The 17380-nt window shown below is 45.5% G+C and overlaps 1 protein-coding gene across 1 annotated transcript in view; it reads left to right on the top strand.

The window, feature by feature from the left end:
• Window positions 1–17380, top strand: part of SLC30A2 (solute carrier family 30 member 2) — a 162243-nt gene that overhangs the window by 114476 nt on the left and 30387 nt on the right. Inside the window, exon 4 of the mRNA XM_085647785.1 lies at window positions 1080–1233. Within this exon, the coding sequence (XP_085503911.1) occupies window positions 1080–1233 (154 nt within the window). The remainder of the gene's footprint in view (window positions 1–1079; window positions 1234–17380) is intronic.

Below are 17380 nucleotides of genomic sequence, written 5' to 3' on the forward strand. Positions count from 1 at the left end.
AAATTTAGAAAGTGGACCTTGAATCATGGGGCCATTCTGCACTACAGGCCATCTGCTGTGTACAATCAAGGGTTTGGATTGAGGGGTAAATCTGAAAAGTTGACTTCAGGACCCCCCTTGGCATGAAGTAGGTCCCGTCTTTCATAGCCTGTATTTGAAGATCCAAGTAGGGCCAGTCACCCTTGTTTGGTAGATGGAAGACCTTTGTGAAGGACTCAGCCAGGCTGGTTGGACTTTGTAGCACTTAAGTATGTATAGCGAATTGCCTTAAAGTAGATTGGTCGGGCTTTGTGTTCCTTAAATCTGTAGTGTGCCATGCCTCAGAGCAGCGGGCTGAATGGGCCATCAATTCCCCACATCTGTATTTTAAAATGCTTGGGAGTGACAAGAGGTTTGAGCATTGGATTCCCTGCTACTGTGTTGCAACTGAAAAAGAAGGAATAGGGTAGCAGAGTCACTTTGTATCATTCCTGGGAAGAACACTTATTCCTTGCTTGTGGATGGCTTATAAATGGCGTGGTGGCGTGGTTTGGCCTTGTTTTCCATGTTTATGTTAGGTATTTTGTTTGGGGATTGGTTTCCTGATGAAGTATGAGGATTAGATGAGCAAGGAGGAGAGAGGGAGCGAGTGTGAATGAGAGGGAGGGATGGATGGAGGGAGGGAGAGAGAATGAATGAATGAGAGAGGGAGCGAGCGAGACTATATGTAGGGATTTCTGTGCCAACATCTTTATGTAAATATGCCTGAAAGCCACAAGCTAGTTTTGCCCTGGATGTCTGGCAGGAGTATAGGATTGAGATTTTGAATAACAGACTGTCCGTTTGTGGAGTCCACTTGATAATTACCTTTTTGTATATCAGTTTCCATAGGTTTGCCCATGCCTATTGTCGTTTACCTTATAAGGACAGGCACACAGTGGTACTGGGTTCCTTCTCTACTTCCAGTGGGAAAATAAAGATTGGAATATATTTAATTGGTGCTTGTATTACCTTCTGTTTTTCCACACTAACCATTGTAGTCTGCAAACAAAATGGGTTGATACCTGTCCACACTCACCTGGGTGACTTTTGTCTTTCAGAGATACTGGGGGCTTTGCTCTCAGTTCTTTCCATCTGGGTGGTGACCGGAGTCCTGGTTTACTTGGCAGTGGAGCGGATAATCTCCGGTGACTACGAGATTGAAGGCGGTGTTATGCTGATCACCTCAGCGTGCGCTGTAGCAGTTAACCTGGTGTAAGTGTCTGTTTACCAAGCTTGAGGAGCTTTGTTTTGATATCCTAACACAGTTCTTGACAAAAAAACGCACATTTGTAGCCACTTTAAGAATCTGAGAAACTCCCTCAGACCAAAACCACTCAAACGCCCTACGCCTTAGTTTATAACCTATCTGAAGCTATGATGCTAGAAGGATAACTTCTGAAGTAGCTGGTGAGCATGGTCTTCCAAATAAATGGGGGCTTGTATTTAACCTTGTTTGAGATCAGACTAGAGAGAATGATCTACTGCTTATAGATGTTCTCTCTGCCTACCCGTGACCTCAGGGGGCACACTTGCACCAGAAATACCTTCCTCGGGGGGACTAGAAGGTCTTCAGTTTGGCTAACATGGTTGCTGGAAGATAGTGTTGACTGGCAAGCAGTAACATTAGCTTCACCGGCCCTTAGTTCAATACATCCTTCAATGGAACGTTGTCCGCGATACTCGATTGGTAATGGTAGAAATTGATGTCACACGTTTTATTTAAACAAGCCCAAATTAATTTCTGCAAGCTGTCGAGAATAGTGCATCCCCTAATTTTAAAAACATAAAAGGGGAGACAGTCTGAGCCTTTATGATGGATCGGTTTTTGTTTATAATTTTTCGAAATGATTCATTTTATCTTATTTACATCAACTGTAAATTGTCTATATTGTGTTGCAGCAATGCCCCAGAATTGATCTTTTTAAACCATCTTCAGTGATTTTGTACGATAATATAAGACGAGAGGAACCATAAGTGACATCAAGCCTCGGTGTCCGTATTAGCAAAGATTGAATAGTCTCATGAAACATTACCACGATCTCTGCCCTAAATTTTTATGTCCTCAAATGCCTAGACTTCCTATCAAGATATAGTACCTCTAGTGTATTGCCAATGTTACTGCGATTGTTCACTGCAAGATCGTCATACTGCAGTAATATTGGCTTTAAGCTGTCCTACACCATCGGAGGAACAGTTAACCAGACGTTGGCACTCTGTTTTGGTAAAACATTGCAATGGGGTGACTTTATATAGTGAATTATGCAGTGTGCCAAACAGAGTTCCATTTATGCAGCCCTTTTTCTTTTATGAACTATGATTGCACTTAGCTAGCAATCAAACCACGGTTCGATCACCGGGGACAGCTCCGCATCATGTGGCTCTGGGCAATAGCGTACTTAATCTCGCCCAGTTGCGCTTTACAACATCTGGAATTAAACTATGCAAATCATTGTTCAATTGTGTATATTAAACCATTTAATTGGGCACAATTGGGGTTTATCCTCATTTCTACTATTGTGTAAACGTTCTTGCAGCAGTTATTCTCTTTAGTGTGCTGTTGGGTGTTTCCTAGACCTGTTACCTCCCACCAGTACTGCACAAGTTATGGGTGTTCCCATAGCTTGTGCAAAAATCCTGCCTGAGAATACTCCCAGTGAGGGCAGTCGCAACTTACTGTGGAATATTTTTTTTGATTTTCTTTGCGGTCATATTTGCCCTGTGCAGAGAATTAAATCGGATGTACTTAAACCTCGTGTTTCTCACCAACAGTCTGCATGTATATACAAGTCCATACAGAGTTATTGCACCTTTTAGCTCAAGTCTAGCCCCCTTTTATCCCTCACGCACTCTAAGGGAACGTGAGTGATCCCCATTATAGCCTTAAGCCAGGATCCTAACTGCCTACTTTCTCCCATAATACACATCATATCTGCCAATTCATGTTTTTGAGGTTTTGTCTATAACCTCCGATGAACCTGTGCATTCCTGACACTAATGCTCTGAGTGTTAAGAATGAAGCCCATACTTCCCACTGCCTTGTCACACCTATTCAGCCACTTTCTCAATATCTTGTCCATGTAAAAATGCCTATGTTTAGGACCGTCTTTAAGGAGATTTTGAGGGCTTAGGGATTAATTTTCTCTATCTTACAGAGTGCATTCTGCAGGCAACGTAGTGATATTTGTAATAAACGGGGGGAGTGTCTGTGGTATGGAAGCATGTGTGAGAAATTGATGAGAGGGCATGCCCGTCTGAATTCTGGCTTCTAGAAGGCCCATCTTATTAAGATGTGGGATGCTCAGTTACTGTAGCTGGCCTGCCAAATAATATAATCAAACATCCTGTGCTCCCAACCCACCCTGTGTAATAGAGCTAAAATTTAGACATTGCATTCCTATATCTACACGCACACAATGTAAAGTCACATACGAGAAGGTCCAAGTCTTGAAAGATTGGCTTCGGTAGCACCACATGGAGGTTAGCAAAATAGTAAAGGAGCTTGGGGAGCATCACAGTTTTAGCCAACTATCACCATTGCAGGTTATGGTCTCCAGAAGGATAATTGGATTCGAAGTGCAGTTATTGAGTCTCCCACGATCCCATCCAGTATGTTGGAGTCCAAATGATGCACTCGAACACCTAAATATCGAAAGGTATGGGGCTCACATTTGACTTTGTCATATCTTGAACTAGCACTTTACAAAGTCAGGCCCTGCTAGCAGAAAATAAACAACTTGGGCCTATTAAGGCCTATCCCAGATACAGCCTCAAAGCTATTTAAGGATGTGCTGACCAGCGCCATTCTAATCCTGAGGTTTGTTACGAATGCTAACATATTGTCTGCATGAAGCAAAATCAAAAGGATTCCCTCACAGCTTGATGCCCCTATTGTGGCCCACCACCTGTATTTTACCCTCAAATTTCTATTGGCAACACAATTGGGACAAGGGCCAAACCTGCTGTCTCTCTTGCTAAAGGATATCATTTATTTTATTTATTTGGTTGATTTTTAAAGCGCACAGCTACCCAACAGGATCTCCCAGGGTTGGACAAGGCAGAGGCAGAGCGCTAGGCAACAGGGAGAAATAAAATTCAGGCTAGGTGGCTTAAAAAAAAAAGTCTAAGTTCTTGCAGAAAGCTGGCAAAGTGAGTTCCTAAAATGGATTGGGAGTGCATTCCAGAGTTTAGGGCCCAGGTAGGAGAAAGAGCGGCCACACATACGAGCAGACGAACCATGGGAACTGAGAACAGAGAGGCTGGAAGATCCCCACCGTCCAGCAGGCACATAAGGTGTTACCAATCTTTGGCTGCAAGAGGGAGTCAGGCCAAATTTGGCCCCGATACAAGTAACATAGAGTCTTAAACTTGATGCGCTTGTTCACTTTGCGCCAATGTAATTGCTGGAATAGAGGTGAAGCAGAAGTGCATCTAGGCAGATGAAAAAGAAGACGTGCAGCTGCATTCTGAATAACCTGCAGCCGATGGACTGAGGCTTTATCTGTGCCCGATATTACAAGTTGCCGTAGTCCAGCCTGGATATTACCAGAGCCTGCAAGACCGTTCTGTGAGCTGCTGGTGGTATTGGCCAGAGAATTGTTTTGAGAATGGCAAAGCAGGTTGCGTTACCCTGGACACCTGAGATTTGAAGGAAAGGGTTTTATCAGTGATAAAAACCAGGTTTTTTACTTTAGGGACAGAGGCCGGCACATGGCCAAGAGTGTCAGGCCAATGTTTAATTCCCCAAAGTCAGGGCTATTACCCAGAACGAGCACCTCCTGAGTGCCGTTTAGCTTCAGGGCATTTCTGGTCATCCAGGTGGAGACATTACTCAAGCGATACTCGATCAGGAAAGGATCTTGATGCTGAGCGGTAGAGAGTGGAAAAAATTATCTGTATATCATCAGCATAAGAAAAGATGGTCAAGCCCGACTTCTCAGCAATGTCTGCCAGAGGGCGAACATAAATGTTAAAAAGCACAGGGCTGTAAATTGAACCCGGAGGCACTCCAGAGGTTAAGGCTGAAATACTTGATCTTATGTCATTCGAAAAGACCTGGAAGGTGCGGTCCTTTTAAAAAGGAGATCTAAGGCCAATATTGCACTGCCTGTTTGGAATATACTTGGTGGCTCACACTAGAGGAACAAAATAATTTATTCATGTTCCCTCTAATGGCATTTTTTTTTTTTTTAAAGTTCGTGAAACAAATGTTGGTTACTTAAACCATCAAAGGGATTTTCAAGATTATGGGCCATTAGGCTGAGTGAGAACATGCTGGTGCCCCCACCTCAAGTATTCTGAATACCTGTCCAATATTTAATGAGGTGCTGTGATCCAGAACAAATTCATACTGACCAGAGAGGACTAGATTGGATAGTTGTGACCATACTCTTTTGGCCTACACCTTAATTAACATTTTATATTCAGTATGAGGAGTGGTCTTTATGAAGCGATTTTCCAAAGGTTCCCTCCTAGGCTTGAACTGTGACTTGATCAAAGCTTTATCAACAATTGCGGGTGAGTATCCAGCCTCAATATCCGCAGCTTTTAGTAGTGTTAACTGTTGAACCAGCTGCTCGACTAATGTAGGGTAGAATTCCTATAGGAGGCCAAACCAGACATCTTCCCAGCCACTGGTTCTAGGATTGCTTGTTTCTCATTTCAAATTACAGTAATATCCATAAAAGATCTTAACTTCCTCCGGTGAGTGAGGATGTTTCCCTGACCCTCCTTACTGTTGTTGTAGGTTTGCTCTCGGTGTCTGATTTGATCACCCACGAGTAGCCTGCTCAGTCTCCTTCCTTCCAGGTGTGACCTTGGGTATGAATTATAGTCTAGACATTTCTTCCTCTAACTCAGTCATAGACACAAAGCCAATTTAGTTCATTTTTTTTCAAAGTATCTGTTGATAGCCCCCACCAATGTGCCTCAAAAGTTGGAGTCCTCCAAAGTGCTACTTTGAGGCCACTGTAAGGGTAGTGGAGAACATTGTTTGGCCGAATTGATCTCCCTTCACCATAACTGACCATTACCCTTCTGTTCCGAAATTGATTTTCCAAGTTGATCAGTGTGTCGCACCATTACCAGACCAGATGCAGAGCCTAGTCTCATCTGCATGTCATGGGCTTGAACATAAAGAATAGTCTGACCACAGGTACCTACAGTCCCAGCAATCCAACAGGGAACAGTCGGCCTGTAAATCGTTTGACACCTGGCTGCTTTGCTGGTTGAGATATGCAGATGTAGTGGGTGTTAGCAATAAAAGTCAATTTTCAAGATTCTGTTAGTCTCCACCCATTGTTCATATGAGAAGTGTCCACCATGTCTATCTAGTCACAAATGTTTTATTTTTTTATTTTTAATTAGGAGCATATATGCAACCTAGCACCATCGGCATTCATACTTGCCTGACTTACCTGATAACTTTGTGCCTGTCATTATTGGAACCCCTGACCATACCCACACTGGCACACCCCTAGCATAAAAGTGCAAACCAAAAAATTGCTCCCTCCAGCACCATTGCACTCTTGCCCCCTTCAGTATTTGTTAAAAGGGATTCTTGTTTGATGGCTATGTGGACCCCATTTACGCTCAAGATAGGAATACATTAAAACAATTTCTGGCTGAACATATACCGTGAACGTTCCCTGTGATAAAAGCATATATTTTTTTTTGTGTCAAATTGCTACTGTGTTTCTAGGGTCGCCCTGTGTCCCTATTTTCACTGCACACCTTCTCCCCATAAATGAACTGTAAAGTGTGTTGAACCATCTCAAACTGCCACAACCACCCAAGCCCCCTTCGTCCTCAGGACAGTAAAGCAAGTACTCCGTCTATGTAACCAAAACCAGCAACTCTGCAGCACTAAATCTGAAGCAATAGTGGCAGCGAGGAGATGAGGGTAAAATCAATCACAAAATAAGCACCTGTTTCTTGCTATACCACCAAGACCGAGCTCATATTAAACACCTTACTACCCGGGCCACTGTTTTCATCAAAGCGGGATGGGCTAATCAGGTAATTTTACTTTCAGTTCGACTCCTCCCCAATGGTTCGGACAAAGATGTAGGAAACTGACCATATTCAGTGACCTACATATCGGATACTCTGCTGATTGTCGAGTGACTTTGAAAAGCTTCTATTAATCACTCCAAGACTCGTCTGATGCAGTCCCATCTCCTGATATGTCCGGCAATGAGCTGTCAAATATTTGTCAATTTTGTTGACTCTCAAAATGCTTCCAGTGTTCATCTCCATGAACTTGCCTTGGCAAGGGAGTAGCAGCCATCGTCATCTGGATATATTTCTTGGCTCTTTTCTGGCATGTCTGATTTGCATTTTTAAGTTCCTGTAGTGAGAGAGAGCTAATGTCCTTGCATGACCCATATTGCTCAGCCCAGTCTCAAGCAGCCTCGAATGAGGAATGCTGACCTACCATGATTTTCAATTTGGCAGGAAAAAAGCGCATATTTCAGGCCCATGTCCCTAACTTCCATTTGACACCCCCAAAAAGAGGGCTGGTGATGTGTGCTGCTAGGGTATAGTCAAGAAATATCTTCACTTTCTATTGTTCACCTTGAAGTGTCCCACCTTCTTGGCGCCTTGCAATACAAGATCTCTTTATTGGAAATGCAGGAATTGTTCCACTGCAAGGGAAGGCAGAGAGCTCGAATGCAGGTGTTTGGGAAGAACTTTGTTCCCTCAAATGAGAAAAGCGCATGCAATTCCTGGTGGGGTTGGAGGTGGGGGGGGGGGGGGGGGGGGCGGCACCGCTGAAGACAGCAAGGGTTCTACGTATTGAATCATGCCTTGTGTACTCCCTCAAAGGTTCTCTGGGCAGCCTTCTGTGTTTATTGGGTGGATGGTTGCATTAACCCTCACATTCCAGTTGGGAGTGTTGACCAAGTCATGAGGTTGGGAGGGTCTTTATTAGGATGTTATGGACAGGGGAGTCGTGGACAGAGGCTGAAGGACAAGGGCTTAGTTGCAAGGATAGTTTGATGATCTTCTGTTAGCCTATGAAAAACGTCTACAGCTGTCCTGCTGAAACTTTAGCTCTTGTCACAACAAGAGTCTAAGGGCGCAGCAGGAGTTGGTGAGCAGCATGTGAAGAGGCAAGTCCTCAACAATATAAATCCCTAAAATCTTCATCCTGTAACTTGGAGCAGCGTCCTAGTGTGTTAACCACGAGTTCAGTCACTGAAACACCCGATGCTGTTTGAGTGCTGGTTTCTCAAAATGTACTGATGCAGACGGTGCATTATACACTGTTATTCCTTTATTTTAGGTTTTCGGTTCCTTAAGCTTTGCATGCGTAATTGTGGCTTTTGTGGAGTTGGTGGAGAGAATCTTTGTCCAATTTGCGTCTTGTGACGAGAGCTAGTCTGTCAGAAAAGCCCCATTGTCACCAGTGGCGGGTCCAGTCAAGTCATGAATCAAATTGGGATTGAACATTGATGACACATTTAATTTGTTACACCCATACGAGAGGTTTTCAATTATGGTGGTAGACTAAACTTTCATATTTCTTTACGTTTATGTCTGCACAGTAACTACTTACTGTCATTTATTTTCTGAAGGAATAGTTTTCCAAGGACGGTATTGCAGATAACATATTAACAGATAATATAGTGTAATTTATGCCTTTAATTTTACAGAAAGTTTTGGAGGACTTGGGTGTTGCACATTTGAGGACAGTTCTTAATGCTTTCCTGGCAAATGGTTTATTTGAGAGCATGAACAGATTGGTTAACGGGTGTGTGCAACAAGCAGTGGATAATAGAGGATCTTTAAAGGCGGTGCTCAGAGAGGAATTGTGGGCTTTTTGCATCACACCCAACAATGTTGCTGATATGACTCCTTTCTAACTTTAAAAGCGAATAGTGACAGGAACCAGAATACTGAGTGGTTTTAGATGAAGGAGAATAATGTAACCGTTTTGAGTGTGGAAACGGAATAAGTTTAAAAAACACAAAAGTATAGATTTGACTGAAAGCATTGAGTAAAAAGAATTGTGTAGTATTTTGGTGATCCGGTTTGGATAAAGAAACCTAAAGTGTTCAAAAAGTGTCGGTGGTTTTCTCCACGTTTAATATAACTGAAGTTAAAACTAATGGTGTGAGACTGGAGTTGGGGGGGATTGTTGTATTTTTGTAAAACACGCTTTCACCAGCAAGGGCAACCTGTTGCTGAGCAGGTGTGTGCCTAGCCCTGCCTATGGCCGCATGGATATTTGAAAATCCAGGTCTTCAGCTTCTTGCGTAATTCAAGAAGAGAGGAAGTGTCTCTGATGTGGCGCAGATAATTTCATGCTTTAGGAGCAACATAAGAGAACACTTGTCCTGATTTGCTTCTGTGTGAGTAGGTGTCCTGCAGATCTGAGGTATCTGGGTGGTTGGTGGGAGGAGATGCGACTGTTCAGGGGCCTTTAGATGTGTAGTGCCTTAATGTGTGTGTGTGTGAGGAGTTTAAATTAATCACGTTTGTGTATCGGGAGCCAGGGTAGCTCTCTGAGGTGTGATGTGAGTTCTGTGTGGGACTTTGAGGAGGAGTTTGGCTGCCAAGTTCTGGATGGTTTTGTAGTATTCTAGTGAGTTGCTTGGTTATCCTAGCGTAAAGGGTGTTCCTATAGTCCAACTTGTTTGTGACTAGGGCGTGAGAGACCATTTTTCTAGTGTTGTTTGGGAGCCATTTGAAGCTGCTCTTCTGCATCCTCAGTGTGTGGAAGCAGGATGCAGTGATGACCTTGACTTGTGCAGTCATCTCCAGTTTGCTGTCTGATTATTCAGAGGTTCCTGGCATAGTTTCTGGCTGTGTTTTTGAGTTTTGCTGGCCAACAGTTGGAGACCCATGGTGTGGTGTCCTTGCCAAAAATCACTATTACTGTCTTGTTGCTGTTGAGCTAAAGGCAGTTGCTTTCATCCAGTTAGTGATTTGGTCATAAAGGCGGAGAGTATGAGTTGCACGTCATCCGTGTATGAGAGGATGTTGATGTGCGCTTGTATGATGTTGGCTAGAGGGATCATGTATGCATTGAAGGAGATTAGTGGAGCATGTCACGTTTGGTGGCCTATTCCAATTTTCCCTTCACCAAGAGCCAGTCCTTAAAATATTGTGCTCTCTTCAGTGGCACCAGCCGTCCCTGATGTATGCGTGCGTCAATCCATCTAGGTCCTGGATACTTCTGTTCACCACTCAACCAGCGATCTCTCTTGGGTTAAACTGGATCGTCTATTCTCACCAGGTCTCAGTGCTATATTAGGGAAGTCTGTAACCCACTTTGCATCGCTCCAAAGCAATCACTGTTTGTTTCCATAAGATGAATTTGGCAGCATCGGAGTCTGATAGATTTAGGACCGATCCTAATGCAATATCTGTTAGTTTAATGGAGCTGATCTGATTAATCACAACATTGGGTGGCCGCAAGGGAGCTTTACAGAGCAGCTACCTCATGGGCTATAGGCTACTGACCCCGGGCTTAAGTAGGTAACTCTCATATTCTTGACATCTTTCTTTACGAATAAGTGGAGTGTGTTTTATATCTTACGGAGGGTGGCTATATGGATTTACTCCTTTTAAGGATGCTCAGCTTGTAGAGATTGTTTGTCTCCTTCAGTCAGACCCTACAATCAAATCTGATTCCGATTGGTGTCAAGAAGACAGGTAAGTTGCTTCCTTAAACATGTTCATATGGGCAGTTTGCTGTTGGAAAGCGGATCACCAGACTTCTTTTCTGTAATGTGGGTAGCTGGTGACAACACAATAATAAAATTCTTGATGACATTGAAATGAAAGTAATTGCATTGGTATTCATTCAGAAAGAGTCATCCAGGCAGCTGAGAAGTGGTGTTTGAAATATAGGCAAATGGAATAAAGTACAAGTATATTCTCTAAAGTGGTTGGGTATGATCTTGACTAAAAGTATCAAAATGGCGTAGTTCGTAGTCTGGTGCAGTGCACGTTTAAGAGAAAAGCCCCTCATAAGTATCTTCCGCCACAATTCCTGCAAAAAACCTTGTTTGCAACACTATGCAGTGTGTACAGCTTTAACTATGGCGAAAATCTCCACCCTGGTTGAAAAATACTGATGGTGTTTACAGACATTTTAATCGGGTTTTCTTTTCTGCTGCACGTACCTCGTATTGGATGAGTGTAGCTGGTTCACACAGCTAAAGTCAACCTTCACCTTAGCTGGTGTTGCTCAACAAACCTGTCAAATAGTTGCTGAGCAGCCTCTTCTGTGTCAGATTTCACTGTATGTGCTTCGAACTCCATTACTGCTTTGGACAAAGTGTTGGGGCGCTCTCCGAGGCTTGCTGCATGACAAGTGCTTATCTTGGCCCTTAACTTAAATGCAAGCAAGGACAATAGGCTCACCTGTCTACCTGATGAATAGATAATTTCTGACACTTAACTGCCCCTATACTACTACACTTGCTGCACGAATGATAGCGATGCTCCTGGTTCCACGGGTAGCATCAGACGTGGTCCTGTAGAACGTGCACTCTGTTTGACCCAAGTTTCTTAAAATGCATCCTTCTCCTCCATTTCCTAATTTGAGCTGTTTGATCCCTTGATTTCTCTGCGGCTGCACCAAGCTCAAGTTGAGAACATAGAGTTGCTTCACAAGTTTTTGAACCAGGAACTCGCAGGTCAAATGATGCTGATCTTCCAGAGTGATGTTGAGAGATTTCTACTCTTGCAGAGGAAGATTGGGAACTATCCACGACCAACATATCTAGTTGGTGAATGGAAGGATATTCTTGGGGAGAAGGAAAGAGCTTTAGAGTTATAGTGGCCGCCTCGAGGCACAGTCATTCACTTCCCAAATGCTTTTATATACATAGCCCAATCACCAACACAAAGGAAAGATTCATCCAGCATTACTGTCTCAACGTATCAAAGCCACCCTCGCAAACCACGACTTCGCTCAGTGATACAAGCAGTATTCAATGTGAAAACAAACCATGGAAATGCCCTTCTTACAGGTAACATGAAAGCTGCTTTAGCATCCCTGAAAGCCATACTTCAATTGACTGATTTCTTTGTCCTTTGTTGCAAGTCAAATCAGATTCTGGTGCCAGGCATGCCCCTTTAATTCTAGATTTAGAGGATCTAGGGGTGTGGGTGCAAGAAGCCAATGGGCTACTAGCCCCAGCAATGCATCTGCCCATGAGGTGACCACATGCACATCATTTGTTTCTATAAGTACTACTCCGATTTGAGGAATTTTTTAATCCAGCCACTGTTGAAGCCGCTAAGATTTGTGCAGTGTAGACCAGCTTTTATTTACCTGCAATCTCTTCCAGATCTGTATTCATGTGCTGCTGTCTCGGTTTTTATGGCCTGCTATTAGGCAGAGGATGTTGCTACATAAATTTTAAGGACCAAAGGAATATGCATTTGCCTGCTCTATTTACATGGCACCTATTTTTAATCTTTTAATATTGTAATATGTTTTTGTACGCTTATGATTCACAATGTAATATTGAATAAAGTTCATTTTCGATTTGACGGCATGTGCCACCTTTTCTACCCAGCACCCTCTATTCTGCCAAAATGGCTAAAACATTCCTAGACTGTACAGACCAGGTACTCTGCCCTAGAGGTTTTAATAGCCTTCTGGGGGTGCACTCATTTTGACTACATATTTTTCACACCTGCCAAGGAGAAAATGTGCCTTGGAACAGAGGGTTGTCTGTTTCCTCCTCTGAGAAGCAACCTGGATGCAGATCAGAGGCAGTGTAATCTTTGAAGCCGACCAACTCGATTTGCCACTTCACTAGCTGTCCTGTCAGTGACGGAGGTGTCATCTGTTTCCCAGGCAGGCCGTTTTTTGGGACTCCTGCCATAGGGTCAGATTCCTCTCTTGGCGGCAGCAGCTGTATGCTGTCGGCCAGGACACGGGAAAGGCTGGTTTAACCAGGTGGGCACCTTCTAAGGTGTATGTCACATTAAATCCGACTTTAGAAAAAGGTTGGGTTTAATAAGTTGTTTGATACCAAAATGACATTTCGGTTGAACCCCAATGGAACTGGCAACCTCTGGATGCCTGCCCATGTTATTCTGTGGTCCCCTGAGCACTTATAGTAGCCCCTAATGGAAGGAGGCTACTATAGGGACAAATAAGTTTACACTTTTATGTCCACTCCTTTTAACATGATGCACCTGGCCTCAGGAGGCCTACCTTAGGGGTGACTAACATATGTTAAAAATCGTGCTGTGACCTTGCAACTCATGGTGAGTTGTAGCAGTTTGTACTGCTCCTGCAGTCTGCAATGGCTGGCTGGCTGTCATCTGCTTATGTGGGTCACTCAGGGTAGCACAATCAGTGCTTCAGGCCCGGTGACCCCTTTAACTCCCATGCCCTGGGTACCACTGGTACTACTTACCAGGGAATTAATAGGGAGTTAATGTCCTCGCCAATTGGGGTTACCAATTCGCATCATATTTAGAGAGAGAGCTGGCACTGCACTTTGAGTCTAAAACCACCAGAATTGTGGTTCACATGGGGCAAAAAGTGGGGGTAAACCTGCAAAAAGCTGGTTTCCTTACACAAGCCCCCCCTCTCCCTCCCAGGAGAACTCAACCACACTGTTGGTGAGTTTTCTCACTGTTCAGCGAGGAAGGATGTCCAATTGCAGGACCTTCTCTGCCTGACATGCTTCTGCCAGGTTCATTCCCTCTGAGAAGCTGACCCACCTCAATTACGACAGGACCCATCTAAAACTGGACGTTATCTGAAACTGTGTTTTTATCATTTTGATCCTTGCTCTTGCTAGTACAGTTCCTACCTCCTCTAACACTACCTTAGCTAGGGCAACACCTAGCTGAAAGAGGTCACCCAACACTTGAGTAACCTCACCATGAGCAGCAGGGTCAGGGGGCCCTCTTTGCTTCTTGTCACAGGGTATATCTCCCATGCAAAGGACAGTGCTGCTATGAAGGCAAGCACCCAACAGAGGCTACTGACTGCTGTCAGTGTCCAGAGCCACACCATAAGCTCTCCACCGACATGTGGATGAGCTATTTCAGGGCCCACTGTGAATTCTTGGGACCTCTCTATCTTTGCAGAGTGGAAAGCTAACGCAACCTCTGCCCGACCTCCTCCTTCCACTCGTTCTTCTGTCAACTCGGGGTTAACACCCTGATTCTGAACAGTTCCCTGACTCTCCAGGACTTTTTGGGGTTCAGGAGAGGCCTTGCCATTGCTGACTTTGGAGAAGTAGAATCCTCTTGCCTCCCTGGGTCTCTTGCTTAGAATAGCTTTCCTTTCCTACCTGTACCCTTTTTATTTTTTTCTGGGACCTAGGTCTCCTAACCTTGGGGACAGGACCTCTAGGATCCTTCAGTTGGGCATCACCCTGGGTGACTGCCCCTTTTGGATCAGACCAACCTCTGGAAGGTCATTGCCTAGTATGCAATCTACTGGGAGGACAGGACTGACTAGCACCCTATGCCAGCTAAGGGTACCTTCTACTTCTACGGTGATTAAGGCCACATGTTTGCTAGTGACCTCCCCTGAGACTGCCCTTACTCTTTTTTCTGGCGAACACTGATCTGGGGAAACTAACCTGTCTACCACTATATTGTGTGACTGGTACCTGTGTCCCTCAGGGCAGTGGTGGGGATTTAGTTCACCTTAAAGGGATGGGAGGGCATATTATCCCCGGGGATCACCAGTTTAGCTTTCTGGGCTCTTCTCCCAGTTAAAGGCTATAGGGAACTCCTCATCCTGAGGTTTCCTCCTGAGGCTTCCTTCCTGAGGTTTCCTCTCCTAAGGCTACACCGGCTATCCCATTGGTAACCTTCCTTCTGGAACAGGCTGCCTCCCTTCTGCAGTGCCCCGACTGCAGACAGTCAAAGGACAGTGTGTTGTCTGAGTTTCTTTAGACCTTGGTCCCCTCTGCTCTACTTGCTAGAGGTGGGACCTTTTTAAAACTTTGCAAAAACTTTTTCTTAACTTGCTTTTGCTTTACTTTGGGATGGTGGTCTACACGGGGCCCTAACAATCCCAATTAAGAACTTTTTTGGGGAAAAAAAAATCTGAACCAATAAATTGGGTCTAAGACCACTGACTCCTTGTCACTGAAATTGCTCTCCCTCCCTCACAGCTCCACCATTAAGTAAGGCCTTCCCCCAAGCCCCTGCACTCTAGAGTGTTGGTGTTCGAGGCCCTCCTCCACCCACAGGTTTCACCTGCGCCTCATCCCTGGTGGTCCAGTGGACCTCTGTCTCCATTCTCTTGCTCCCCTTTTTTTTCTCTCCTTTTCACTCGTTTTTTCCCTCGCTTCTATCTCCACCTTCACTCTCCTTCTGGGTCTTTCCTCCATTTTCTGTCGTTTTCCCCTCATTTCACGCTCTCCCCTTCACTCTCCGTTTTTCACTTGCTTTTTACCCTCATCTCAATCTCACCCTTTCACTCTCCTGTGTCCTCTTTCCTCCACTCTTTCTTGCACTTTTGCTGCCTTATATGCACTTCTCTCTTTTTGCCTTTTTCCTTTTTCAGACTGTTTTTCCCCCGCCGTTGCTGCCCCCGTGGCCCTTCTGCTGGCACACCTGCAGCACCGCCAAGACCACTGACCCAGCGCAATCCGCCCGCAAGAACACAACCGAAGAACCTGCAGTGCAGCTTCCTCAACGTCCGATCCCTCCACAAACACGCCATTGAAATCTGGGACCTACTCGACAACACTACCCCAGATGTAGCGTTCTTTACCGAAACCTGGACCAACACCACCTCGGGACCGGCCATTGCCATTCCCGAAGGATACAAGATCTCCAGGAAGGACCGCCCCCACCCGCCTGGGAGGAGGAATCTCCATCGTCCACAAATCCATCCTCCACCTGAGCACACTCCCCGACGAGCCCACAGACCTTATTGAACACCTTCACTTCAAGATACTGGCCAGCCCAGCCCAGCCCTACCTCCACCCTCCGAGGAACCCTCATATACCGACCCCCTGGACCCCGCTGACTTTTTGCCAAAGTCATCACGGACATCATCTCGCCGCATGCCATCGCGTCCACCTACTACACCCTACTGGGAGACCTCAACTTCCACCTCTGCAACAAACTGGACCCCAGCACGACATCCCTCCTGGAAAACCTCCACAACATTGGACTCCGCCAGATCGTGACCGAACCCACGCACTCATCAGGACACACCCTCGACCCCCTCTTCACAACAGGAAACTCCACCTTCAGCCACACCACCGAACTCCCATGGACTGACCCTCGATTAGTCCACTTCACCGTCGGAACACCCACCATCCAGAGACACCAGCACCTGCTCCCACGAAGAAACTGGACCAGAATCACCGACGACCAGCTAACCTCATCACTCAGCAACTCCACCCCAACCATCGCGGAAAACGACGACGCTAACACCGCAGCCTGAACCATGCACAGATGGATCTCCGCAGCGCCAACACCATAGCCCCCTCAAGAAAAACACCATCACCCATGCCAAGAAAGCTAGATGGTTCACCACCGAACTTCGAGAGTCCAGACGCATTTGCTGCTGCCTCAAAGGCCTGGAGGAACACCAAATCCAATGTAGACCATAACTTCAGAGCCGCCACCAACGCCAATCACTGACTCATCGGAAAAACGAGGAAAAAAGCGATTGAAGACAGAATCTCCACTCAAGCACACAATAGCAAAGAACGCTTCAAAATCATCAAGGCATTCGCCCAACCCACCAGCAAGTCCACCGACATCCCTCCCTCACAAGACCTCTGCGACAAACTCAGCACCTTTTCCACCACAAAATCAAGAGCATCTACGACGACTTCGACGAAGACAACCAACACACTGAACCCTCACCAACCATCCCTGACACCCTGAAGCCAGCGATAGACAACTGGACAGCCCTCACCACCGAAGACACGCTGAAGACGATGAAGTCAATCCACTCCGGGGCCCCCACAGACTCCTGCCCCCACCACATTTTCAACAGAGCCGCTGACACCATCGCAACCATGCTCTGCCACACCATCGACCGCTCCCTGCCAACCGCTTCGTTCCCTGTCTGGAAAAACGCTGAGATCAACCCCCTCCTGAAGAAACCCTCGGCGGACACCTCGGACCTAAAAAATTACAGACCCATCTTCCTGCTCCCGTTCCCAGTGAAAGTCATTGAGAAAGCTATCACCAGCCAACTCGCCACATTCATTAAAAAGCACAACATCCTCGACTCCTCCCAATCCGGCTTCAGAAAAAAGCACAGTATGGAAACCGCCCTCCTTGCCAGTGGCGTAGCTAGGGTGGGGCGGTGGGGTGGTCCGCCCCAGGCGGCACTATTTTGGGGGGAGGACAAAGGCATTCAGATAAGGCACGGCTTGCTTTCGTGGACAGGCAG

The sequence above is a fragment of the Triturus cristatus genome, chromosome 3_2 (assembly GCF_964204655.1).
Source record: "Triturus cristatus chromosome 3_2, aTriCri1.1, whole genome shotgun sequence".
Lineage (NCBI taxonomy): Eukaryota > Metazoa > Chordata > Amphibia > Caudata > Salamandridae > Triturus > Triturus cristatus.